We start from the raw sequence: 27687 nt of genomic DNA, 5'->3' as shown, positions 1-27687 counted from the left end.
CATGACTTTAAACTGGGGCTGGAGCCAGCTGCCAAAAGACGGAGGGTGTTGTGAGCCTCAAAGTTAGAATGTGTAAACTCTTACTACCCATGTACTCTTAATTACCTCCCCTCCTTATTTGTCTTCCTTTAACGGCCTGTCAACCAAAATCTCCCGCCTTTCCCTCTGCGCCAGCAGCCTCAATTAGGTGCACATCTGTGGCGGCTGGAACCAAAATGCCCAGCTACCAATGCCCACTCACTGCACCCAGCCTGGATACAGGTGCCTGGCACTCCTCAGATCTGTGCCACTCTGGTGCCGAAGGGTAGAGAGACATCCCCTGACATTTCTTACCAAGCTACTCAGTGTCTGCCTTGGGAAGTTTCCCACCTAACCCCAGAGGGCACCTAATCCAGAGGGTAACACCCTTTGTGCTGGGTCCCTGGAGCCATGCCCTATGGGCATTTATCCAGCAAATAGTTGGGGGAGGACACTGTGGGGCCATCCTGCCCTGGGTATGGGAGAAACAGAAATGCTGGAGACAGGTATCAGCAGGGGGGCGCTGGGAGGGGTCTGATTAGCTCAGAGCCTGTTGACTCTTCTCTGTTGAACCTCCCTATCTCCCACCCCCTTCTGTTCTAGCCTGGAGGAACTGCTCAATCCAGGTGTGGGAGTGGGGCCGTCTGGCACAATTAGGCATCTGGTTTAGTGAGAGCCCTGCTTTTCCCCATACAGGTGGCCTAGCTTGTCCTCCAGTGCCCACTAGCCCTCTCCTGGTCACAGGCCCCAAGCCTCTCAGGAGTTTGGGACCCAGGACACTGCCTTCCTCTGATAATGTTTTGGGGGTCTCAGAGTTTGGGACCTATTGGCAAACCTCACTCAGCTCTGGGAAGGAGGAAACTTTAAAATTGTCTCTTTATCAAGCCCTGGTTTGTGACGGTGGGGTGGGTGTGGGACAGCCCAGGCAGGACTGGAGAGCGAGTAATTGTTGTCCTGCGCCTTATTTCCAGCTTCTAACCTCTGCCCTCCTTAGTCCAGGGACCACCATTCTCCCTTCAACATTAAGTTGTCCTCGGGCTGACCTGTGAATGGGTGGTGGAAGGCTCACCCAGATACCGTGAAGTGGGGCCTCTTGCCCAGGTGGCTACTGTTCTCATTCCTCCTGTTAAGCACAGAGTCTGTGGTTAGCTACTGCTGAATGGATCTTGCCCCAAGCCAGGCTGGCGGGAAACATTCTCCCATTCTATCTGCACAAGGGCAAGAACAGAGTTCCAGGGACAATTTCCGGGGAATCTCTTGGATGCTCTCTCCCAACCCAGAGCATTTCAATTTACCAAGCAATTTCATCCTAGAAATGGGGTTAAGCACCCACACAAGCACCCACAAGGAGAGGAAACTGAGACTCTGAGAGGCCCACCAGCTGCAGCATCAGAAGCCACACCAGCCCCAGGCTTCCTGCCGCAGGCAGGAGTCAGGGGCCTCAGGACAGAAAGGATTGGATTGTGCGGGGATGAGCTTCCCAGCACTGGAGGAGTCTAAATAGAGGCTCTGCAAGCCTTGGGGGCTGGGGCTAGGGGCCAGTCTGCACACAGTGCATGCTAAGACCAGTGAAGTTAGTGAGTGGCTAAGGATGGCTGCATCCCGACATTCTCAGCCCCTCAGAACTGTGCAGCTGGACCCAGGTTCTGGCTCAGGGATCCAGGAGACCCAAGCCCTTTCTTTCTGTCAGGGCATGGGGACCCGAGTCCCCTAAGAGAGGACTCTTGCAAGTAGCAAGAGCCACTAGGGGTTTGAGTTCAGCACCCATGCCCTCTTCTCTGGTCTGCTAAAGTCTGCCATTCCAGCATTAAACCTGTGACTCCAGGCCTTAAGCCTGCTGAAGGTCGAGCCCCCGAAAGGGTCACACAGAAGCCAGCCACGGGCCGCGAGGCCAGAAACTCCTATCGCGCGTACAGCGGAGAGGGGCAGGGGGGTCCGAGGCTGGAAGATAGAGGCGCGCACTGGGAGGTCAGCCCACGGTTGGGGCGCAGGACGCGCGCGCACCGGCTCCGCTCAGCCGCGCGGGCCAGCAGGGCCGGCTCGGGGCGGCGCGTGGCCGCGGGGCGCGCGGGCACGGGCGGGCGCGTGGCCGCGGCGGGGGCGCGCGGGGGCGGGCCGGCCGGGGAAGGAGGGCGGGGGAGGGCGGCGCCGGCAGGTTGGCGGCGGCCGCTATTTGAGCGGCGGTCCCGGGCCGGGCGCTCAGAGCGCTTCGAGTCAGCGCGGCGGGGAGATCGCGGCGCGCAACCCGCAGAGGCGCTGCGGCCCGTGCAGCCCCGGAGGCCCCGCGCGAAGAAGGCGGAGGAGGCGGAGAGGCCGGATTGCCGCCCGCGCCCCCCCCCCCCCGCCGCCGCCCCCCCCCCCCCCCCCCCCTCCCCGCGGCGCCGCATCTTGAATGGAAACATGGCGGTGCCGGCTCGGACCTGCGGCGCCTCTCGGCCCGGCCCGGCGCCGACTGCGCTCCCCTGGCCCGGCCGCGGCCCCCAGCCCGGCCCCGGCGCCTGCCGCCGGCCGTCCCGGCCCCCGCGCCCGCTGTTGCTGCTGTTGCCGCCGCTGCTGCTGCTACCGCTGCTCGCCGCCCCCGGCGCTTCTGCCTACAGCTTCCCCCAGCAGCACACGTAAGTGGCCTCCCCGGCCGGCTGCGGGACCCCGGCCGAGCCCTGCGCGCCCCTCCGCCGCCCGGCCCGCGCCGGTCCCTCCCCGCGCCGGGGCGGGGGCGCTGGGTCCGGCTGCCTGCTGAGCCCGGGGACGGCGGCCCCAAGACCAGGGGGGCGGCTAGCCGCGTCCCAGGGCTTCTGGCTGCGTCGCGAAACTTCCCCGCGGTGCCCCTTATCCCCCCCCCCCCCACCCCCTAACGGGGCAGAGCTAGATCTGCAAGCCTCGGGATGGGGTGGGGGGCTCCGAGTTTGCCAGCTGATTCCCCTGCCGCTGTCCGGGTGAGAGGGGGACCTGAGGTTGGGTGAGGGGGCGGCCAGCGACCCCTGCCCGGCAGAGTTGGAGCCGCGCGTCTGCCCCACGTTTCGTCCCCAGTGGGGGAACCCGGCGCTTTTGAGCCAGAGGTGGGGGACACCTCCACACCTGTCTTCATTGGCCTTTTCCTTTGACGGGAGGGACTGGATGCAGAGGAGGCAAGCACCTTCTTGTGACCAGTACCACAGAGGTGGCCAGTGTCCCTTGTTCTTGCCCCCTCACTCCTGAGGGGAGGATCCCTTGGAGAGCCCAGCTGGGAGGTGAAGGTGCTGGGATGGAGGCAGAAAGTGAATGGCAGGGAGGACCCCTGCGTCCTCTTGCTGCTGCTGCCAACGAGGGAATGGCATCTCGTGGCCCTGCCAGCTTCTGCTGGTTTTCATGGTCCTTTTGAGCCTCCTCTCCCTCCCCACGAATGAACGCGCAAACTTGGGCATCCTCCTCCGGTGGGCTTAGCCAGATGTGTCTGGGGCTCGGAGTGGGTATTCAGTGCATGTGGTCTTTAGGACAGCGGCTATTTCCCTGGGCACCCTACCCCAGACTTCTGTCAGTGCCCAGACTCCCCTCGCCACTGTGGCTTTGGGCCGTGGTGACCGCCTTGCTGTCTGTGTCTGTCTCCAGGTCTGTGGAGCTACCTGCCCCTGGAACCCTTCACCGGTAGCCAGGCCTGGGGTTTGGGAAATGAGTAGCTGGGCTGCTAGTGGCCAAGGGGAAGGTTCTGGCCTCAGGGAAGGGGGAGGCTGACTCTGCGTCATTAGACCATTTCTGCCCAAGGGTAGGAGCCCCTGGTTTTGCCTCAAAACCCGCCGACTCCAGCTTTTAGGTTCTCCCAGATGAGGGAAAAACAAACTCGGGAAAGGCACTGCTCTGAGTGTCTCTTCATCTCGTTGTTTCTTTCCTCACACAGCCTGGCTGTGCTCAGGCGGGTGATCAGTTGGCAAATTACAGGTGCTGCACGGACGTGTCCTCTGTCAACCGTCTGGATGTGTGTGTGTGTGTGTGTGTTGGGGGGTGTGCAGGGAGAGGAGAATCATATGGAAGTTCAGGGCTCGTGGGTGCGTTATTGTCTTTCATTTGCTGTGATGAAAATGGACTTCAACCACGATGTTTAAAAAGAGCAAAAGCATTATTTTTTTTGTTGTTCTTTTTTCCTCAAAGCCAAGCCACAATATTTTTTCCCTAGCCATTTCATAGCTACTCAAATGAAGGTTTAAATAGATGTGCCTTTTCACCTCTTCTCCCCTCGCCCCCCTCTCCTTGCAAACTGCAGTGGGCCAGATGGCCATTGGGCCTGCATGGGTCTCCATTGGAAGGACAGTGTGAGACCCTGACCAGAGTGGACACCTGTCACTCTGTCCCCAGCAAGAAGACGATGAGGCGGGTGTGATGGCAGCGGCACATTTCCAGCTGGACGCTCTTCTCTTGTCCATAGAGTTGGAGCTAATTTGAGGGTTTGGGACTTATCTCGCAGACCGTAATTAGAGAATGAGAGCGGGGGTGGGGTGGGGGTTGTGCGCTCTGAGGGTCCGGAGGGAAGTGACTAATGTGACGACGACACACTGGGTTTACCGTGACAGCCAGCGCCCTTCAGCTGCCCTGGTCCCGCAGATGCGGATGCCCATTGATCCTTGGAAGGAGGAAGGGGAGGGAATCGAGTGAGGGCCCCCACATGACCGTGGCTGGCTGGAGCGGGGGCTTTTGTTGAACTCACATGAAAGGCTGAGGCAGCTGCCGTGGGGCTGCCTTGCGGGTGGACAGCCTCCCGGAACTCTCCTGGGTCAGCGGCCAGGCTAGGACGAGACGTTGATACAGGTGGCTTTCTGAGCCTCAGCGTCTCGGCACTGGGGTGATGACCGCTCTGTGGAGAGGGCCCTAGGTGGGAAAATCATTTCCTCCTCCACGTCTGGCAGGGCCACAGGGCCCAGCTCTGCGAGCCCCTGGGTTTTAAGCCAGCGTGGGTTTGAGGTCCGGTGGCCATTATTTCTGTAATTGCTGGGGCAGCGTGGCTCTCCGCCCATCAGGCGAAGGGACCGAGGCAGCCGCTGGATCAAGGACAGAGGAGTTGCCGTTGGATTGGGAACAGGGTTTTGGTGTTGGCTGCAGAGGGTCGGGGGGACTCCCTCACCCCACTTGGACCGAGATCAGGGTTTCAAACAAGGAGGAGGCCACAGGAGCGAGGACATACGTGTGCACGTGTGCCCTCGTGTGTTTGGGCGTGAAGTTGGGGGAGAAGGAGTCAGAGCACACTGTCCCCTTCACCTGCCTCACCATTTCCAATTCCACTCCCTCCAGCCGTGGCCATGAATGGTGAATGGCCCCCGCTGACCGCTGAGGGCAACTGCTTTGCCTCTCCCTGCGTCTTTCTCCCGTCTGTCCTCTGGCCCCTCCCCAGCCCCCTTCTTGGGTCCCTCAGCTCCACTCCTTCTCCACTTCCTTGCCCAGCCTTCTCATTGCTCTGTGCCCACCCTGCCCGCCTCTTTTGTGGGACCTCTGTCCCGCTCTCTGGCATCCCTGGCTTTCTCTGATCCCCGCTCTGTGGGGCCCTGGCTCAGCTGCGCGCCTGGCCGCACCCTCTTAGCCCCACTCTGCCCCATGAGGGCGCCGGCCAGCACCTCCCTTCCTCTGGCAGGCCCAGTGGGGACCAGAGAGCGGCCTGAGGGGCCTGAACCCACCCAGGAGATTAATGACAGCTGGAGTACGTGCTCCTTTTCCTGAGTGCCCATGACGGGGCACGCGTCAGTCTAGCTACGGTTAATGGGGGGTGACGTGTGTCTGTCTGGGCCTCTGAGCCCGCGCCTTCACCTCCCTGTGACTCTCCCTATTAGAGGGAGGCAACATCACACATCTGGGTCCCCCCATCTCCCCAGTGACCTGCCGCAGCTCTTGCAGGAGGGAGGGGCTGAGGCCTCATAGCCTGCTGCCGCCACCCCTGGCATGCAGAGCTGCCAAGTGCTCACGTCCTTCCCGGTGTGGAGCATCTGGGGAGACCGTTGGCTGCCATCCCCCTTGGGCCCCACCCATATTGGGCACCTCCTCCGGGCCAGCTATGTCAGAAGAGCTCCTGAGAAGGTGGGGGAAGTGTTTTAAGATGAGTCCCCTCATAATCTGTGGGTGAGTCTCACACTAGAGTCTCAGTCACACTAGGGTCCCCAAGGAGAGACTGACTCGCAAGTGGAGTGAGCTCTTCTACTCTCAGGGCCTCCTTTTCCTTCCTGCCAGTGTGCAGGTGGGCAGCACACGGCACCTCAGATGTGGATGGGCGGACCCTGCAGGCTCCTCGGAGAAGGCAGCTTGCGCACATGCCGCGTGTCAGGCATGTAGGCCCAGCAAGGCTCAAGCAATGGCCTCCAAAGCTGACCCCCTTGTTGGGGTGACCTTGCTTCAGTTTCCCCAACTGAGATGATAGAATCTGCTCAAGAGTCTGGGGGTGAGAATTCCTGCGAGGGGAATGTATCCTCTAAACATTAGCAGCTGGCCCTAAGGCTGCAGCCTGGCAGGCCCCGACCCATCAGTCTTTCTACCCTGCTCCTGTGGACTGAGCGCCTTCCTGTCTCCACTTTGCTGCTGCTGTCCCCTCATCACTGCATGCTTTCCTCAGGGGTTTAAATACCTCTTTCAAGGTCTGACACCCACACCTTCTGGAGACCTCTGGGTTGTGCCCTTAGCTCAGACTATACCCACCCACGTGGTATATCCTCTCCTAGAGGACAGACACTGGGCCACCGCCCTCCGTCACTCCCTGAAGCCCGGCTTGACTGTAGTGGGGAACATCACCAGGTTAATGGTGGGCCTCCCCTCAGTGAGCTCAGGCCAGGCCCTTACCCACATCACCGCCTTGACCTCAGAACCTGTGCTCATGCCCATCCCACAAATGAGGACGCTGAGACTCGGAAAGACGAAGGTCCTGCCCAAAGTCCCACAACTTCCAGAAGCAGGCCTGGAAGAGGACTAACCTGTTCGATGCTTAGCATCCCTGCCAGGAGCTTGGGCACATCCAGGCAGCGGGCCCAGGAGGTTGGGGGTGGGGACCCAAAACCTGGGGCTTTGTAGGAAAATGAAGAGGCCTAAGACCTGTGAGGCACGCCTAGGTCTTCCAGCTGTAACCTTTCCTGCACTGTCCCTCTGTTCTCCTGGCTCTCAGGCAACCTGGAGGGGGCCTTCTTCCTCGTGCCATGGCTGCCCTGCCAGCCCACGTCCACGCCTTTCCACTCGTACACAGGTGATCCTGGGGCTGCCGACTCAGGTTTTCCTCTTCTCCAAGGCTTTGAGTCATAGACCAGGCCTGCCTGGCATGGAGGGGTGGGCAGGAGGGACTCCCGTCTCAAGATACCAAGGTGCCATCTCCCCCTCCAGATTCCAGTATGATTCCAGAGAGAAAGGGCGTGGGGGTGGTTAGTGGAAACCTGAGTCTGGATCCTCCAGTCCCTTGGCAGTTTCATTGGCCTCAAGGGGACTTCAGAGGACTCAGACCGCAGAGACCTTAGTAAGGTGTCCCTGCTGTAAGGACAGGTGTGGCCTGGGGGGCTAGGGTACTATGCAAGGGCCAGCTGGAGGTTTGGGAGTCAAGGTAGGTAGGCCTGTGACATAGGCCTATCTGGCAGGTAGTGTGGTCTGGGGGTTGGGGACTGGTCTCTTTCTCCTTCCCCTTCCCGTACCCCCGGCCCTGCTGCTGTCCTTGCTGGCTTCTAGATTCAAGATCTGCCTCAGGAGCTAGTGACCTGTGCCTTGAAGTGAGTGAGCTCAGGGCCTCAGGCGGGGGTGGGGGTGGGGGTGGAGCACCAGGGTCTGGGGTACCGTGAAGGCAGGGGGGTGCTTTCCACTGCTGGCTGCAATCCCTCCAGCCAACTGGGGAGCTTCTGTTCATGTCAGGGTGGGTTTGTTTTTTTTTTTTTTTTTCCTCCTCTGGTGCCTACTGTCTAAACAAGAAGCTACAGAATCAATATTCGTATTCCCAGAGGGAGGTGTATGTGTGGTTTTTGCTTTTTTTCTTTTCCCTTCCTCTCTTGTCCTGTGTAACCTGAAGAGCCTTTTGAGCTGCCTGTGGCTAAGGTGGCGGGGGGAGGAGTTGGCAGTGCAGGTGACCACCAATGGATTGGGATGCCCCTGGGGGGCTTACACATTCCCCATAGGGATCTCTTAGAGCTACCCTATGGGAGTCAAGGATGCTGTCATTTAGGCCCACACAGTCTGAGCCCGACTTTCTGCAGGCATGACCTGGGGGCTTGGCTCCATCTAGTAATGCCCTGCCATAGGTTTGTTGTCCCTGGGCCTGATCCTCCTCACAGGCCACCTAGTCCTTCTCCCATCTGAGCTGGGCCCCCTCCTTCTGGGGCTGGTCCTGTCCACAATGGCTTCTGGCCACTGCTGGCGCTGGTGCCTAAGCTTGTGGCGGATGGGACCCCACAGACCAGGAGACCCTGTCTAGCGGGGCTTAGGTGAGGGGACTCTTCCCATGGGGGACCTGAGGGGCCTTGCCTTGGGTTAGCCTGGTCCTGGGGGCCCTCTGTCAAAGGCATTTCCAGCCCAATCCTGTCAGCGGGGTAGCTGGCAGAGTGGTGACCTTGGACAAGGCCCCTCCTCCCCCTGGGCCTCAGTTTCCTCTCTTCCAGGTTCTTCTGACTCTGACATTCCAGTAGCCTGAGAAGATGGGTTCAGGGTCATCCCGTTCCTCTTCCCAGCACTTTAACCACAGAGTGAGGTCTGACCCCCAGCCCAGCTAGACCCCACCTCCTCCAGTGTGAAGAGCCTGTGCCTCCCCTACTGACCCCAGGCCACACTTTGGGTGTCTTGACGCTGCTTCTCAGACTGACCCACTTTGAGCTCTAATCAACCTAATTGTTTAGCAGAGAGGGAGGGCAAGGGAAGTCTTTCCTGCTGATCATTAACGAACTCTTCTCACCTTGGCAATGACTCTGTTAAAGGAAGGGGAAGAGAGTGGTGAGAAGAGGGAGGAGTCATCCCCTCTGCCTCTCTTCCAGGCCCTCCCTGGCTCCCACCTCGATGCCTTCCTTCCCTGCTGGCCACATCTTTCTGAATGAGGGCCCTGCTTAGAGCACACCCACCTCTCACCAGCTGTGTGACCTTGGGAACATCCTTAGCCTCTCTGGATCTTGGGGCCTCCTCTGTAAAATAGGGCTCCCTCGAGCGTACTGCCTCACAGGGCTGGGCTTTGAAAGGTCCTGAGGGATGGGCCTTGCCCCTGCCCGATAAGGGCATGTGGATCCTGACTCAGTCTGTGAGGGGTCTTAGTCCAGCCAGGTCTGCACTCCAAGTGCCGGGCACCTCTCCCATCACCCACAACAGCCGCAGCGTGGCTGGGCCCTACTGGCACCCAAGACTCAGCAGTGGTTCCCACATCTCTGCTCCTGTGCTTGGCCCTTGCCTTGGCCTGTGTGTGGAAGTATCTGAGTGTGTTCGTGTGTGTGTGTGTGTGTGTGTGTTTTGTGTGCTAATGTGTTAGCTGTGTTCATGTGAATGTACACTTGTGTGAATGTCCATGTGCATACAAAGATGAGCTTGTGTGGGAGGGTGTGCACGTGTGCCCCTGTGTGTGCCTGCTTGTGCATTATTTGTGCACATGCGTGTGGGGGTGTGTGTGCACATGCTCACACATACACATAGGGGTAGGTGCATGAGTGCGGATGTGGGTGTGGCCTTGTGTATGCATGCACATCCGTGTGTGCAGGCAGATGTGGGGTTTATCTCTCTGTCCCCAGAATGTGCTCTTGGTGCCCACCTCCTGCACGTGCCTTTGAAGTTAATGCCAGAGCTCAGCTGGGCAAACGCTGGCAGTGGGGACTAAAGAAGCTGGGTTGTTAGGACCAGTGTTTTGCAAACTTTTATGTCAGAAACAGCCCGAGTTAAGGCTGATCTGGAAAGTTTGATCATCTACCAACTGGCTCGATGACAGTCTGTGAAGGAAACATACAGGCTGCATCCTTGTAATTCAAATTTTTGCAAATTGAATGATATTTAGATACACTGGAGGACTTGGGACTCAGAGAAGTTTGGTGAGCCTTTTATAAAGTGAAGCATCTTTGCAAACAGCCCTTCCTTTGGGAATCTGAGGGGGTGAGCATGGAGTTCAGGGTGCAGGGAGAATGGAAACCCTTGCTGCGTGACCTGGCATTTTTCCCCCTCTTAGAGTGGGTGCTTCTCATTTGCACACCAAGGGAGGGGGAAGGCATCCCTTGGAGCATGTGCTGTAGGTTTGGGCTTCTCCCTCCCCCCAAGGAAGATATTTGTACAATCAGTTACAGGCACGATTTGGGGTACAAGAGCTTGATGATCCCCACACAGTCCTCTATTTAGGGCACCTCCCACGAAGTCTCTTCCTTTCAAGGATGAATTTTTGTCTACTGGGTCTTCATAAACACACAGTCTGGGTGCCAGCCCTCAGGGCTGTTGTGCACCCAGCTGAGCTCTGGCCCTGATCTGGTGGGGTGTGGCAGCTGAGAACTGTAAGTTTTGTTCTCCTGGCATTCTCAGGGCCCGTGCGTTATGGGTGCTGGGGTGGCCTAATGTCCTCCACATTTTGGGAGGGGGCTTCTGCAAAGAGCAGAGGTGGCTGAGAAGGGCCCTGGAGGCTACAAGACCAGTGAGGGTTCCTGGGGGCAGGGTGCCTGGGCGGGACCATCTCCTTGGGTGGTATGGGCCTTGCATGGTTGCCTGTCTTGGCAAGGACATATCCCAACCACAGAAGCCCCTGGGGACCCAGATACTGCCATTGTAAGACAAGGAAACTGATGTCTGAGGTGGCAGAGAGGAGCCCTCAGGCCCCACATGCCTTCTGGAGGACAGGGCCCCGTCCCCAGTGCTCAATATAGGTGGCTCAAAGAATGACCCCAGCTTAGCTGTCCTTGCACTATGACATGCAACTGGTTCTTGTAATAAAAATGTCCCTGGAGGGGCGCCCAGGTGGCTCAGTCAGTTAAGCATCCAATTCTTTTTTTTTTTTTTTTTTTAAGATTTTATTTATTTCTTTGACAGAGAGACAATGAGAGAGGGAACACAAGCAGGGGGAGTGGGAGAGGGAGAAGCAGGCTTCCTGCTGATCAGGGAGCCCCACGTGGGGCTCTATCCCAGGCACCCCAAGCATTCAGCTCTAAATTTTGGTTCAGGTCATGGTCTCAAGGCCATGAGATGGAGCCCTGAGTCAGGCTCCACACTGGACGTGGAGACTGCATAAGATTCTTTATCTTCCTCTGCCCTCTTACCCCTGGTTCTCTCTCTCCCTGTCCAAAAAATAAGAAAATAAAACCCCTGACATGGAATGCAGGAGCAATTTGAGGCCTCCTTTGGCAAGTCCTGTAGAGCAAGGTGCCTGGGTGGCTGGAGGCCCCGGCTCCTGGTCTCCCTCTGGGACAGACATTGGGGCCTCCCTGCCGGTTTAGAGTCAGCAAGGCTTCCAGGGTACCCTCAGAAGGGACCGCTTTGTCCCCAGGTGGGCAAAAACGGCCTGATGTATTCCTACGATGGGTAGAGGCTGCTGCTCGACTCTGAGCTTCCAGCCTGACGTGGCATTTTAGCAGTGATAACTTCTCTCTGCAGCCCCGTGTTCTTTGCCCGCCGGCGCCGCCTAAAATGCTGCGTTTGAAGCCTTAAAGGTCAGGCCTGGTGCCGCTACCAGTTCCAACAAACAACAAAACAACCCACCTCAGCCCTGCCCGGAGCTTCATTTATTAGAAAAGAGAAAGAAGCTGACGAAACAGGCTTCGGTGCTGAGGTTGTCACAGACGGACATTGCTTGTTTACCCCTGTGAGCTGAGGTGAGGGTGGATTTGGAAAGAACCTGAAGTCTTCCCTTCTTTCCCTGGACCCCCTAGGCACGCTGCAGTGTCTCCTGCTGAGGGGTAGCGATGACCTTGCACCCCGGAAGCCTACGTGGGCACAGCCCCACCTCCCAGGCTAGAACTGGAGGCCCTGCCTGGGCTGGCTCCGGGCTCTGGCCACTAGCCCTGTGACCCTCCAGGCTCTAGCCAGGCCCAGCCACTTGCAGGACCTAGTAGGAGCACTGGCCTTTGTACCTTTTGGCCTTTGCGCATCCTATCCCTCTATCAGGCCGGCCTGCTTAGCCCAAGTTCCAAGGCAAAGAGCCTTCTGACCAATGGCCTCCTCTGGCTCCCTACCCCTGTGGGCCTTTCAGACAACCCTATGCCCCAGTGCATAGGGGCTTCCAGGAGTAGGCATTGAGCTGATAACTACCCCTACAAAAGGCGAGTCTGAAGAGTATATTTGGCTGCAAGGAAAAGAGGCAGTTTTTGCATATACCATGGCAAGCACAGCATGAAGATTTTTTCATCATGGTTAGTCCCTTTATCCTCTGACAGGAGCCCAGAGGTGGGTGAGTGGTAGCTGTCATTGAGGACCAAGTCCACACCTGCACTCTGCCTGTCTGGCCTCACTTTTAGTGGGGCTGTTCTGTTCTTGGCTGACTCCCCTCATGGCAACATGATGGCTGCCATAGCTCCAGGCATCACAGGTACCAGACAACAGGAGTAAAGGGGATACTGGGTTCCTCTTAAGGGGTTGGGAAACCTGGCTCAGAAGCCCCTAGCCAACTTCCCCTCATACCTTATTGGTTAGCAGTGGGTCACATGTCCACTGTCAACCAATCACTGGTGATAGGGAAAGTGCATTGTGATTGGCTCTGGCTAACCAGGATTTACCCTTGAGCAAAGGATAGGGTCACCTTGAGGCTGGAGGCAGGAGAGATTCTTATAGACTTGGGTTTTGTTAGCAAGAAGCAGAGAGTGAGAGAGAATAGGAAGGCAATTTTTGCTGCAGGGTGAGGTCAGAGGGCTGAACATGGAGTAGGGGTGAGGAAGAAGGTGGGAGGGGAAGGGAAGGAGGAGGGTATCCATGCTAAAGGAAGCATTTGTTAGGGACTTGGTTATTTTAAATACATCATTTAACTACATCACTATGAGCTGGGCCCTGGGTGATGTATTTCACATATCCTATAGAGTGAGATCAGTCCATTTTTATTCCCATTTCACAGACAGGAAGAATTGAGGTTCAACAGGGCTGAGTGATGCTGAAATCACCCAGATAGTGGTGGAAGCAGGATTCATACCCCAGTACTCAGGTCTGAGCACCCAGCCACAGCCTCTGGGTGGCCCTTCTACAGCCCACCTCCTCCAGGCAGTCCCCTGACCATAGGACCCTTGAGGTGCTCCCACACTCCTGTGCCCTTCCATCACAGCTGTTCCTCCTTAAGCACTGCCTCTTTTATTAGGCTGAGTTCCTTAGAGCATGGTTTCACAGGGTGCTGGGGCACCGCCTGGGTCCTTGGAGCCGGTGAGCGAACTGAGAAGATGCAGACAGAGGCCATGTGCTACTGCTGCAGAGCTGAGGAAGTGACCCATGGACATAGCCAAGGGGAGGGCCTGGACTTGGCTGGGAGCTGCCTGTGAGACTTGGTTCTCGTCTTGGGTGGGGGCAGCTGCGGTGTGGGTGTACTTGTGTGTCTGCTTACTACAGAGAGCACTGGCGTGTCATTGGTTGGCTCCTCTGATAGATGTGACAAGATCCATGCTCCATCGAGGTGGCATTCTCATGACCTTGCCCCTGGCCCTTCCTGTTATTCCCTGACCTCTGTTCTCTGCACCGATCGTGGGTCCAGGCTGGCCACAATGTCCAGTGGTTAGTCAACCAAGGGCACAGGTCTTAGGAGAAGCCCTGAGCTCTGTCTTGCCTCTAGGTCGGGTGCCCATCTGGCTGCTGCTCCTCACCTGTCACATGAGGGATGGGGCTCTCTGGAGCTGGACTTTACTGGCACAGCTATGAGTCCTCCAGACCAAGACAGGCCTTCTCTGATCGGAGTCTCCTTCTGAGGCCTTCTCCCCTTAGCTGGTGGAAGCTGAGGGTACTGTGGCCACTGGTGCATACACAGAGTGTATGCATACACTCCACCCCTCACCCTCAATCTTCCAACCAGCTCCACCCCCCCACCCCCACCCCTAGCGGTGCCTAGATTTACCCGTGGGAGACTCAGAGGGAGGGAGGCAGACAGGCAAGCAAGGTCAAGTATTTAAACCAGACCTTGGCTGCTTCGGTCCCCAGAAATCTCAGGGACTTGTGGTGTAGGGACTGGGCCTCCCCTTGCCCTTCCTCCCTCTGCTAGTGTCCTACCCCACCGTAGCCTTGGCCTGTGTCCACACACACCAGACATCTGGGTAAGCCACCTGCCCTCCTCCTCTGAGCCTCAGTATCCTCATTATTCCCAGGACCCTCCAGAGTGATGGGTCCTTCTTCAGCTGAGGACGATGCTCTCCTGCTACTCCATCTGTGTAGCTCTCATCTGTCTTACCCTGTAAGCTGGTGCTATGGCCCACAGACAAGGGGCTGCTTCTGATGGGCCCAGGAGTGGATCTCTGCCCTTGGGACTGAGTACCCATGAGGACAGTGCTCATCGTTTTCCACAGGGGCTTAACAAGCACCTACTAAGCATTAAGTGCAGACTAAGACAGGGAGTGGTTGCAAAGGGCCTTGCCAGCTCCAAGAAGGATCTGCCTGTGGTCCAGCTGACCTCTGCGTGTCCCGGAGTGACTGACTGGGTCACTGTTTCCTGAAGCCTCCCCTGACTTCTCCACGTAGGTTAGAGGCTTCCTGGGCTGCCCGAAGGCTCCCTCATTCTTGTCTCGCTGTAGACCTTGCTGCCTGCCCTTCAAGGCTGTGGGCCTGGGAGAGACAACAGCAGGGGCCCCCTGTCCTTGGCTGGAGCTCCAGTCTCACACATACCAAGTGCTCAATAAATGTTCACTGAACAGAGTCTGCACAGGTGTCTGAAAGCCGAGCTGGTTGTCTTTGGAAGCAGGAGTAACTTTTACGTGGTCTGGGACGGGGCCACCATATGGGCCTGGCTTTGCTGGTGGCATAAGGCAAAGGCCATTCCACACACTCTCCTGTGGCTTTAACAAGGTATTGCCCCAGCCCAGGGGCTGACTCCAAGGTCTCCCCTTAGGGGAGAGGGGGCCATGGGACTATGTTATTTAATTGGGTTGGGGCAGGGCCTAGGGATCAATATCTTCCAGAGCCACCCAGGGGTCCTGACAGTGAAGGTAGAGAAGCGTGGAATTAGGAAAATAAACACAGGACCGCCCCTTTGTCCCCGTCTAGCAAGGGGGGCTGAGGCTTCAAGGCAGGGGAGGTGGGGGCTGACATACTGGTTCTGGGGAGTCTCCTGGTTGTGGTCCCTGTGGAAGCCAGCTGTTCCCAGATGCCTGTGCACGTGGCCAGTGGCCAGAGTCTGTGGCCTGTCCTAGGGAGATCAACCAGGCCCCCTCAGCCGGCCTGACTGCGCCTCTGCTGACACTTGCTCTCGCCCCATCTTCCCCGCTGACCGTGCCACAGCCTGCGCATGTCCCAGGACCCGCCTCCTGGCTCCTGACCACCCCTTTCTTCTCAGCTGTGTGCCGAGCCTGCTCTCTGGGAGCTCACCTTCTGTGGGGGAGACTGCCAGGAAAGAAGAAATGGAAGAAAGGCTGAATAAATAATAACTATGCCTGGATGGTGCTCCAAGAGGCATTCAAAAGATAATCCAAGAGACACTGACTCTGGTAGTGGAGGAGGGAGGGGGCGCAGGGCTTGTCCTCTAGATGGGGTCCTGACAGGCCTTCTTGGGGTCCCTGCCATTCCCATGGCCCTGGGCCTCCCCCAGTCAGGGCTCTAGAGGCCTGGGGAAACCACTCAGACCCACTTTCCTCCAAGACAAGGCTACTGATGGGGGGACAAGGACAAGGGGTGTGGGTGGGGAAGGGGGGTGGGGGAGCTTGCCCCTTCGGACCCAGTGTCCAAAGTTTCAGATGGGCTTCATCCCCGCCTGCTGGCACATTCCTGCTGCGCCCCTGGATGGTGCCGCGTAACACCCAGGACACCATAGGCTATGCACAGCTCATGACCGGGGCCCTGGCACAGAGCAGCTGGTGAGGGGTGGCAGGGAACAATCCCAGAGGCTGTTGAGCGGGGTGATTTACATGGTTCCCGAGCCTGCGCCGGGGGAAATAAATTTCACAGGTGATTTCCAGATTGGTGGCGTATGGAGGCCGTTACTCAAACATGGAGAAGGGTGGGGACTCCCTGGCGCTTCCAGAGGGACCCAGAGCCATGGGCTCTGCTGGCCTTGCTGTGCCTGCCTGCTGCCTTCTAGAAAACCTGGTCCAGGGCATGGAGATTGAGGAGGGGAGGAGCTGTGGGTCATAAACAGAGTCCCATACATGGCCTTGTTTGAGTCAGATTGTGCCTCAGTTTCCTAATCTTTAAAATGGGACCATATTTCCTATATTTTGTAGTGTGAGGTTGGAGCCTCTGGTCTTGTAGCCAACACATTTTGAGCACCAGCTATGTGCCTGGCCCTGGACTCAAGAGAGGGTGTTTTAATAATAACATCTGTGTCAGAAATATCAAGAAAATTGTGAACGCTTTGCACTTGCGGGCACCTCTGGCGGGAGTGACAGCAGGAGGATTTTACTGCTGGAGCCCCATCTGGCCCATGCAGACAGTAATACTGTCCCCAACCTCTGATGTGCAATGGGCTGAGGCTCAGGGGGGATCGGGGGGCGGGGGTCGAGGTCACAAGGTACAAAGCATGGGGCAGTGGTGGAAGGCCCAGGGCAGGAGGCCCTGCACCATGTCCCGGTTGTAATGGCGACCGGGTAGTCCTGAGTGAATGAGTAAATGGAATTTGTTCCTGGGAGACTGAGCACTTCCCCACCAGTCTGTCCCCCTTTCTCCCCTGTCCAGAGGGCCTTCCCTGGATGCTTCTGCACCCATGCAGCCCAGAGCCCACCTTTCCCAGAGGGAGTGCTCACAGAGGGTTGGGGCTGAGCGTTCAGCACCCCCCACTGCAGGGCAAGTAGTAGGTAACCTTGTGTGAAACAAAATTTACACAGTTGACCTGCAGCCACTCTGAGCCCTGCTTTTTTCATCCGAGAAGTGGGGAGAGGCAACCCGCCCCTTTCTCACGGACTGGCCCTGGGTGCCTGTGAAACATAGGGCAGATACCCTGGCAGGGGTGGCCCGCAAGTCAGCACAAGGGGGACACAAGGGCCTGCTCTGCTCACCTCCCCGCTGTTGGGAGCCCACCACCCTGCCCCCTTCAGCACGTGGCGGTGCTCCCCCGTGTACTTGAGGTTGGAGTTCTGTGGAACTCCGTGTGGAAGAGCAGCCTGCCGTGATGCCCATGGTGGGTCTGCGTGTTCACAGCACATCACCGTGGGCAGGGCTCGCCTTGCTGCTGGGCCTGGCATGTGCTGCCCGCTCTGTCTGGAGCGCCGGCCAGCTCTGCAGCACTTCCTTCACCTGGCCAGCCCCTGAGGGTGGGTCAGGCCCCTTGGCCTGCATGCCACCCCTCAAGGCTCACTAGACCCCCTTCTCTTTGCTCATCAGGTCTGAATCAGAGCAGGCATCTGTTCTGCCTGAATTCCAAGCTCTGGAGAGCAGGCTAGCACCTGCCCTGACCACCATTGTATCTCTTCCTGGTGCCCCGCCTGCAGTCTGGCCTAGTAATCATGTGAATGAATGAATGAATGAATGAACTAACAAACGAATAGTGAGCAAGCCAGTGGGGAATTTGCAGAAGGTGGGAGACATCTGCCCAGTTTTGTTATCCGGGACAAGCCCTGCGGGCTTTGTTCTCCCCAGGCCAGCCCCAATGACAATTCAGGCTCACCAGGCGGAGTGGCTTCTCTTGGCCTGGCTGCCTCAGTAGGGCTCCTTTGGAAGGAGGCGCTGCTGCTGAGCTGGCCCGTGAGTCCCCCTCCTTGTGGGAGTCAGGCCTTGGATCCTCCACAGCACAGCCCACAGAGAGGATTTGCATTGCTAAAAGATTCACCACAGAGCACCTGAGAGTAACCAGCCCAAAGCGTGTCAAGGCGGGTTGAGCACTCCCATTCGATTTACATGAAGCTTCAGGGCTCTGAGAAGCCAGGCCCCAGTGAGAAGCAAATCCCAGAGGAGGTGGGCATTCCCCCCCACCCCACCAACTTAGTCCAGGCTTCCCAAGGTGGGATTTGGCACAGGGAGGGACTTGGGCTCCTCACTGCCGAGACAACATGCCTGCAGTAGGGCAGCTCTGGTGGGGTATAAGGAAGAACTTCCCAATTACACCCAGCTCTGGCTTGCTTGGGGAGGCAGCAGGGGCCCAGATGTAAGGACGGGCCCCTTCTCAGAGCTGAAAACAGTCATAAATGGGGGCTGGCCCTTATCCTCACCCTATTTCCTACTTTAGATCTTGGCCATTGGCATCCACCTTGGAATTAAGGAGGCGCTAGACTAAGACAGGGCCTGGGCTCTGAACCCATACTTTGCTGGGTTCAAATTCTGGTTCAGCACAGACTGGCTTTGTGGCCTTGGGTGTGTTACTTCACCCACTGAGCTTCAGAGTCCTCATCCATGAAACAAGCCTGGATTGGTCCTCACCTAGCCAAGGGTGCTGTGTGACATCATCACACAGGAATTGCACACAGAGCACCCAGCATCCTTGGTCCTTGGTCCTTTCCTTGGTGCTGTGGAAGTTGGAAGCCTGTGGAAGTTGGAAGCCCTTTCCCAGCCCTGCTCTGCAGCCTTTTTCCCACTGCTAAGGTAGGTGAATGGGGTAAGGGCCAATCTGGTGAGGGGGAGATGTTTAATTAAATCTATCCGTAGGCACTTCCAGAAGACTCTTCTTTGCCAGACCGTAAGCTAAGTTCTAGGGAACTTGGTCATGGGACCAGGCTATAGTACCAAATTAAGGCAAGGGTCCATAAGGTAGGGTAAGGACTATGGATTTGAAAGAAGGTAGGGGAAATCCAGGAAGACTTCCTGGTGGAGGTCACTTGGTAGAGGTGTGTCAAGGCCAGAGAACAAAGCTGGCCCTGATAGGTTGGGTTCTGGTCTTTGCTCTGTACCTGGGTGTGCTCCGGGGGCCTGCCAGCTTCTATGGGGGAGATCTCTGCCCTGAGGAGGAACTGAGGACCCCGAGTAGGGGCTCTCTGTTTTCCTTAAGGCAGGAGGCCATGTCGAGGATGCACACAGAGGACGGCTATTTGTGGCTCAGCGAGGATTTGACTCATGCTGGGGGGCGGGGAGGATGTGCAGGAGGGGAGATAGGGACATGTGAATCACAGAATCAGACTGAAGTAGTCGGTGACACATGGAAAGAGCCTCCTTTGCCGCCTCTAGTCAGGCTGCAGCTATTGCTGTAGGGCGGGGACCAGTGGTTGGGGCTCCTGGATCCCTCCGTGACTCACCTGGTGACCTCTACCGGTGCCTCAGCCCTTCTGTGCACTTCCCAAGACGAGGCTTGGGCATGGCTCCCCCACCAGAGCACAGGGCTCGGCACAGGGACTGTGTCAATATACCCATCTCCTAAACCTCAGTTTACCCATTTGCTACATGGGCCTGGGTAGGGGTTACCTTCCCATTGTGCCCGATTTCCTGGGATGAGAAGCAGGTGCTACAACCCAAAAATGGCCATGATCTGTACCAGTAACTAGGGCAGGTGGCTTCTGGCCTGGGGAGCAGACGGCGGATCCTGGACAGAGTGGCTGGCAGATACCCCGTGTCCTTGGCCTGGACCCTTTGCTTTGTTCTGGGGAGGCCTCAGCTGGTTCATGAACTCCTCTTGCTCCTTGCTTTGTCCCAGCTCTAGTCTGTGGGGAAATGCACAAATGATGATATCTGGGTGTTGGTACCTTTCGGAGACCCATGATGCTGTCCCCCCAGGGGAACCAAGGTGGTTGATCCTGCTGCCACAGCAGTCTGAACACCACAACTCCATCTGTCCATAGTTGAGAAACTGAGGCACAGAGACAGGAGTGGGTGAGCCTGCACAAAGCCATGGACTCAGGCCCCAGGAACCAGAATTCAAGTGTGCAGAAGAAGGCAGCATGGGGCAGGGTGGGTGGAGGTGATGGGCACCCCCAGATGGCACAGGGAGATGGAGCTACACGGAAGACAGCCCAGGTCTGGCTTACTTCTTCTCCGCACTTTCTTCTTGCTTCCTGGAAAAATTGGCTGCTCCAGCACCCAGCCCTTCTGGGAGAGTCATGAATTATGCACAGAAGCCACAGGCCCAGTCCTGGGCAGGCCCATCATAAATGAACTTTAATAATTCATAGGGAGAGGAGCCAGGGAAAGGGAAGGCCTCCTGGGCCAGCCCTAGGGCAGCCTCTGCACTTCCAGCCCCTCTGCAGTCATCCACTGCCCAGCCCACCTGCCTGCTCCTGGGCGGGCCTCACGCCAGCTAGGGCAGGATGGTGGGGAGGTCACTCCGACTCTGGGGGCCACCGCCACTCAGCAACTGGCCCGTTCTTCCAGGCCAAAGAGCAGGAGGTGCCTCTCTCTAAGAGGGCAGGAGACAAAAGAGAGGAGGTCTGGTGGAATGCTAGCTAAAACAGTAACCCCAGGGGGCATGTGGGGATCCTGTTGCTGGGGTAGGGGATGGGGGAGCGCAACTTAAAGTGGGGTGAGGAAGTGGATTTCACCAAGCAGGTGAGGCATGGGCAGAGACCTGAAGGGGGTTAGAAGGGGACCTCCTGGACTTCTGAGGAAAGAGCAGTCCAGGTGGAGGGAACAGAATGTGCGAAGGCCTGTGCACAGAGTATGGGAGTGTATTCAAGCCCCAGTGAGAAGGTCAGTGTGGCCTGAGGAGCAAGGCGAAGGATGCCATCAGCCTTGCCGGGGGAGGTGGCCAGTGAAGGAGAAAAGGGAGAGTGAGGCTCCAGAGGGAGGTCAGTGTCTCAGTTTGGGAGATCTGTTAGATGGCCAAGAGGCCAGGGCACGCCAGCACCTGGGCATTTGAGACTGGGGTCCTGAGGAGAGGTGTGTGTCGTCCTGATAGGCATTCATTAGCTGTGTGACCTTGGCCAGAACACTCGGTTGCTTTGTGTCTCAGTCTCCCCCCTCTGAGGAATGGGGGTGAGGGTTGGACTGCTGTGAAAATGAACTGAGGCATCGCAGAGAGAATGCTAGTCTGTCACCGCTGTGATGCTGACACAGGTGCAGGCCCCGGGCAGGGAGACCCCAGTTAGAGCCCAAATGGCCTGTGGAGGCCTCACACTGCCCCTTCTTGGACAAAGAGAGATAAACAGAGGTCTGGAGAGGCCAAGCACTGCGCTGGATGTTGCCGCAGAGTAGAGCCTGGTACACAACAGGGGCTGGGGGTGAGGTGGCACCAGGGCCCCTCCCCACCCTCCTAGTGGAGCTCTGGCCTGGATCCCCCACTCCTTGGGGACTTCTCCAGCCACACTCCTGGTACTGCAAGGGTTGCTCCCGTGGGAGCTGGAGCAGCCCCCCTTACAGGCTTCTCCCCGCTGCTGGAAAACCCTGTACCAGCCATGGTGAGCAGGGACCTGCTGAGTGGCTGCTATGGAACCCCTGTGCCTGTGGATGTAAGGACCACCTCACTTTCTAGACGAGTTACCAGAGGCGCCAGCAGATGAAAGGTGTTACCAAGGTCACACAGCTAACCATGGCAGAAACAGAAGTCAGGCTCAGGTGACCCTCCATGCTACTGGGGAAACTTCCTACCCCGTCTCAGCCAGCACGTCCCTGGTTGAGGCTTGCCTCATCTATAGGTCCTTCCTGACGGCCGAAGCCCCCGTGGACCTTTAATCCTGCATTAATTGTGGGAAATGAGGCCGAGTCTGTGACCATTTGCTGTGTGAGTCCGGACACCCTCCATCCGTCTCTGGGCCACGCGGGCTGCCTGGCTCTCCCAGCCCTGGGCCATGCTGCTCGCTGGCTCCAGGTTTCTCCTGCCCTCCCCCAGTCAAGCTGTTAGGAGTAAATACTGGGCTGGACCCAGCGCCCTAATTAAAGCCGGCTGATTGTTCACTGTTAGTCTGAGGGGGGAGGCACAGTCTCGCTGCCACGGCTGCGAGAGCCAACTAGAAGGAAAAGCTTTTTCCCCGGGAAAGATAGGGAAGGGACAGCCCGTAATTAATAACCTCATTAAGGAGCAGTATTTGGGCAGGGTCCCAAGACACACATAGTTGAGGCCGATGGATTTGGACTAATTCGAGCTTCGGCAGCGTCAGCCCCTCCCCAGCTCCCCAGGGTCTCTGAGAGTCACTTGTGATAAGTGGGCTGCCTTTGTCCCTATGTACATGGGAGGGGGGTGTGGGGGGATGGGGGTGATGACATGGGGGGGCAGGTTGCTTACACTATAGGGGCTTCTTTAGCTGAATTACAAATCAGTTGAAGATGGGCCAGTCCTTTCAGTCCCGTGCCTCAGTTTACCTGTTGAGTGGGTATGTGGCTAGCAGGGGAGCCTCATTACACCTGCATCAGCTGAGCCAACACGCTCCCCATCACCCTGTACTGACTGCCCTCCACATCTGTAGGCACTTTCATGTCCTTGGCCGGGAGTGGCTGAACCCAGCTGACCTCTCAGGAGTCAATGACCTTGGCTAGACTTTTGCCCTCTGCCATCCTCAGCAGTCTGTGATCAAATCAGGATCGGGGGTGATACCCTGGCTTTGAGCCCTGAAAGACGCCAAGGCCCAAGCATCTTCTCTCCTGAGCAGATGGGGAAGGATGCTCTGATCTCAAGAGGCCCGGTCTCTCCCACAGGGTTGGACCTGTCTCAGGGTCTCTGAGGCCACTCAGGGAGGGGTTGCAGCCCACCTGGAGGCCAGTCTAAGGTGTAGGCACAGCCATCCCATGCTTAACGAGCTGCCGGTCTGAGGAAGAAGATTGGACTGTGGGTCTGAGCATATGAATGTGTGGGGCAGTTAGCATTGCTGACAACCCCTCCGTGGGGCCATAGTTTTCAACTGCCTCTTCTTTGGGTCCTGAGAGGTAGACAGGTGGTGAGCTTTATTGCCATTTTCCAGATGGGAAAACTGAGGCCTGGTTCAAGGCCTCAGAAGAGCCAGGACTGGATCCTGGCACTCAGTCTGGGTAAAGAGAGACATCCACCCGAGCCGTCAGGGAGGACTCCCTGGTGGAGGTGGCTCTGGAGATGCCACAATCCTGGGGTGCAACAGCCTTGAGCTTACTGCTATTTGCAATGTGGCTGTGGTCCAGGGGAAGGGCCAGCCACGGCCGGGGCACTGCTTCAGCAGGGGCCACAGCTGCCATCTGCACTTTGGGTGGCTGCTGGGAGAGAACACCCTTTCCAGGCCCACTCACATCATCTTCCCCTGGGCTGGGGTTAGCCCTCTTGGGCTCTCTCCAGGTCTATGTGTCTCCATCTGTCTGTCCCTTACCACTCTTCTCCTGCCCTATCTTTTCTTCTTTCCTCTTCAGAAGACTGTGAAGGCACCAAGGTGGGAGGTGGCAGGCCAGCTGAAATATAATCAGAATAATTAAATAGCAATTTATTTTAAATCATTACCTCCCCCAGAGCCGGGAGAATAATTGGCCAGCCTGTCACGAGAGAAGCAGGAGACCTGTGGGCTGCCGCCACTGTCAGGCTTGGCTCCCATGCCCTGAGCCGCAGGTGGCCCCACACCCCTCTCCCACCCCAGCCTCATCCTGTTTTTGCCGTCCACCCCTCCTGCTTCACCTGCAGTTCCACCCCTGCCCCCAGCCCCCCACCTGCCCCCTCGTGATGGCTGCTCTTCTGAGCCAGTGGGAGGACTGTAGATTGCTCATAGGTCCCCCGGGGAACTAGGTTGATCCTAGGAGTCGGCCTGGTGGAGGCAGCCCGCAGCCGGGCTTTGATGGCGGAATGCCTCCATAGTGGTAAAGAGGCCTGCAGAGGCAGAGGTCAGGAGTCCTGAGGCCCCTGCTAGACCCCCCCGCCCCCACCCCGGACCTGCCTCTGCTCTGGAACAATCCCTGCCTCCTTTCCTCCTTGCCCTCCACAGGGTCCAGCCGCCCACACCCACCCATGCCCTCGGAGGGTAAACCTGCCGTGTCACCTGTCTCTGGTTTTTTGATTTGTTTAATTATAGATGAGTTTTCTGCATAATTTATTCCAAAAGCCTGGATTATACTGTACAATTAAATCACATTCTGATCAACAACTTCGCGTATAAAATTAACAACTGGCAACAGTTTAATCTGTGCTGTGCATCTGCACATGGGCTTTTTCCCTTTTTCCCCTCCTCCCTCTCCCCCACCCTTTCCCCCCTCCTCCTGCCCTGCCCCTCCCCTCTGGGGGAGCCTGTGCAGCTGGCCTCAGAGCTCAAGGCCCCAGAGTACACCCTGTAGGCTGGCCAGGGCCTCCCGAGGTTCAGGCTGGGCTCTAGGTGGTTCTGCCTGCTGAAGGGGGTCCTCAGCCCCATTTCCTCACCCCACATGGAGATGACCTTGCTCCCTTGCGTGTGGTTTTGAAGTCTGCCCCGGAGAGTGAGGCCTGGCGCCCTTGGGCCTTCCTCCCGCTGGGCGGCCCTCAGTCGGCCAGTCCCAGGATGAGTGCCCCTCTGCCCTGTGCCCACTCCCTGCCTCTCTGGCAACCCCTTCCACACTCCCTCCCTCCACGCCCCTTTCCCTAGGTCATTTAGTCATTGGAGGGAGCTTTCCTGAGCACTGGGATGCTGCTGTGGGTGCTCTTGTAGCCCCTGGGAGTGCCTGGTAATAAGGCATATCAAGGCTGCCATGTGGATTTCGCCATGGAAGCTTTCCAGCCAGTCATCCCCCCTATTTACAGACAGGAATACTGAGATCTGAAGAGACCTCAACTCCCCAAGGTCGAGGTCAAGGTCACAGAGGCACCTGTGTCTGAGGCTTCCCAGAAGCTGCCTCATCCTGCAAGGTTGGGATCAGGGAACTGATGGAGCCAGGAGGACGGGTCTGGCTTCCCTTTATGTATATGCCCTGCACCCACCCTTGCCAGGGGCCTCTGTTTTCTTATTTGCAGAATGGGGGCCCAGGGCCTGCACCACCCTGGGTTCGTGCACATGGAGGACACAGCGATACAAGGCTCTGTCCTCGGCCTCTCCTGCCCACACCCGTCATCCTGAGGGCTGCAGCCCCTGACTGCACGTGCCTCCTCCCAGACACTCTCTCTCCTCCCTATCTTACTAATTTGGCACTTAGAGACACTTGGAGATAAGCAGTGTCATCTCAGTGAAGAGCATGGAAAATCACAGGGACGCAGAGAACCAGCAGGTGGACCTACCCTGTGGGGAGGGTGACCCATGGGCAGCACTGTCCGACCAGCGAGGCACTGCAGAGCCAGGGCTGATGGGAGCCTAGGCAAGATTTGGTCAGCTTACCTTTGACCCAGTGGGGCCATGGACCCTGATACGTTCCCCCATACTTGCAAAGCCCTGATGCCGTTCTGCCAGGAGTGTGACTGTGCCTGTGCCTGACCACGTTAGCCTCAGCTTGGTGGGTGCTTTCTCCAACCTTCAGACAGGAGCTCTGGAGGTGTAGAGTTGAATCCCAGCCTCCTTGGTCCCATGGTGTCGCGCCTGGGAGCCAGCACTGAAATGCCAGCCAAACCCTGGAATCCACAGAATCTCGTCTCGGTGACAGTGTAATGATTTATCTATGATATTCTTTTTAATACTGGGACACACATATTGCCTTCCTAATTGGGTTTGGTTTAGGTGAATAATCAGAGTCACTTGTTTTCCCTGGCACTGTTCTGATGTGCAGTGCCGCAGGGGCCTGGGGTCTGTCTGTCCATCCGGCCCAGGGCACCAGACAGAGGGCTGGAGCCACCTTCCCCCAGCCCCAGCCCCCAGGAGGACGTGTGTCCTGCTATATCATGGGCAGACCGGTTTCTGTGGCCTAGAGCAGAGTCTAGAGCTGCTCAGCCTGGGGGTGGAAGTGGGGAGGTCATGTGTATGTGCATGTGAGTGTGTGTGTGTGAGAGAGAGACAGACAGACAGACAGACAGTGGGAGGGAGGAAAGAGTGTGTGTGTCTTGGAAAGAATTGGATTTATCCTGAGATTTGGCTCTTCTAAAATTCTTTTAGTGTTGAAATAGCCTTTTTAGATGAAATGATGGTGATTATAATAATAATAATGTGTTGTCTGAACAAAATAAAAACTTGGCATCCATGTCTGTTCTTCCAATTAATTTTCATTTACTTATCTGTGAAATCCTAGAACCAGAGACCTAGAGATACACTAGAAAAGAGTCAACAGCCTGAGGCCGAATCAGTGGTGTGCTAGTAAATGTTTACAGTTCGCTCTGGGGGACTGTGATTTGTAGCATTTGCCGATTTCTGTGGTATAAATATTCCTACTATGGCCCATTTCAGGTTCTCAGTGACAATCCTGGATGCAGAGCTGGGAGGGGGTGCATGTGCTCACTTGGCTGACTCCAGCACCTTTGTGGATCAGGCTCTGTATCTGTTGCTTCTTGGGTCACATAAAGCTCCTGTGCCTCAGTTTCCTCATCTGTAAAATGGGGATGATAATGCTTGCTGCTTCGTGAGGCTTGAAGCAAGAGAGCAAGTGGCATATTGGCACCACTCCATGGACAGCATGGGTGTCCTTGTACATACTAGTCCCAGAGACGATTATTATTGGCATTCATCCTAGACCAGTGAGTGAGTGGCTGAGGTCAGGGCCAGGGCAGAGTTAATGGTTCCTTTCAGAGACCAGCTCCTTGACCTCAACCATTTTTGTACCTAGCTGGACACAGCAACCTACCTCAACATTAGCCCCACCCCCCACCCTGGGCTCTGTCTCAGGAGCACAAAACAGCCACCTGCCCCGCCGTCTACCCACAGCCACAGCCAAGCCATCAGCACCCGGCACATAGGAGCAGGGGCCAAGCAGGCTCTCGGTTCTCTGCTGGGCTTTGCCCTCCCCTGGCTAGCAGCAGAGGCCTGATTGCCCTTTGTAGCCTGGTCTTCAGCCTCGCCCCCTCCTGGGCTTAGGGTTAGCTTTCTCCTTGTGGTGGGGAGTGGAGGTGGGCATCAGGCTGTGGCTCAGCCAGCAACAAGCTGAAGTTAATACCTATTGCTTTTGATGTTGATTTTTTTTTTTTTTTTCCCATCACGGTCCTGACATTCAGCTTGGCAAATTGCAATTAGTGATCCGCCCGCCTCCTGCTCCAAGTTCCCATGCCAACCGACCGGGGCACACACAATGGCACAGGCCCAGCCCCCAGCCATGGGCCTGAGGATGGGTGTGGGGCAGGGGGCTGGGGTAGAGGCTCAAGCTCTTGTGAGCCGGGGAGCTAGCAGCGTCCTGGTCCTGAGGGGCGCTGCGGAAGGTGGGGGAGTTAGCCAACCCAGGGCACGTATTAGGGCCGGATTCAATCTTCTGGATCCTGTGGTTTCTGGGGTATTCCTCCGGAGACTAGGGAGCTGGTATCACTGCCCCCTACCTGGCCCTATGGGCTATGCTTACCCCATGGTGTATTTAAATCTTTGTGGTAACTCTCTTGGGAGCCCTCCTTGGAATAGCCTTGTTCCCAGTGTGCTGGGGTGAGGAAGTTGAGGTGCCTTTTCAGATTTTCAGATGCATTAGGGCAGTGGCCCTTGGTCACAGCAGAGAACACCTTGGAAAGTGTGAAGAACATCTCCCTGGCAGGTTCTTAGCAAGGACTGTTATGGTTTTGCTCACTGGATCTGGCACTTCCTGAAGGAAAGTCACAGGTTAGAACGTGGGCCGAGCCTCTCCCCAGAGGCCATTCCTGTTCGTGAGTGTGGGCTGGGAATACTGGGCCTTGAGGCCACCGGCGCCTCCTGTCCACTCACAAATATCCCGGTGCAGCACCCTGGACCACCTGTTCTCATCTGTCCTCCTCATACCCTGCAGCGTGGCCCCAGATAATCCCCACTTTCTGGGGGAGGAAACCAAGACACTGGT

General features: G+C 57.1%; 1 protein-coding gene across 4 annotated transcripts in view; it reads left to right on the top strand.

The window, feature by feature from the left end:
* The first annotated feature begins 2149 nt into the window (after positions 1–2149).
* CACNA2D2 (calcium voltage-gated channel auxiliary subunit alpha2delta 2) overlaps positions 2150–27687 on the top strand; it is a 139476-nt gene continuing 113938 nt past the window's right edge. For all 4 annotated transcript variants that reach the window (XM_059389801.1, XM_059389802.1, XM_059389804.1 and 1 more), the window contains exon 1: positions 2150–2633. In XM_059389801.1, the coding sequence (XP_059245784.1) occupies positions 2419–2633 (215 nt within the window). In that variant the 5' untranslated portion in view covers positions 2150–2418. The remainder of the gene's footprint in view (positions 2634–27687) is intronic.

The sequence above is a fragment of the Mustela nigripes genome, chromosome 2 (genome assembly GCF_022355385.1).
Source record: "Mustela nigripes isolate SB6536 chromosome 2, MUSNIG.SB6536, whole genome shotgun sequence".
Lineage (NCBI taxonomy): Eukaryota > Metazoa > Chordata > Mammalia > Carnivora > Mustelidae > Mustela > Mustela nigripes.
This window is presented reverse-complemented; position numbering and strand designations above follow the sequence as displayed.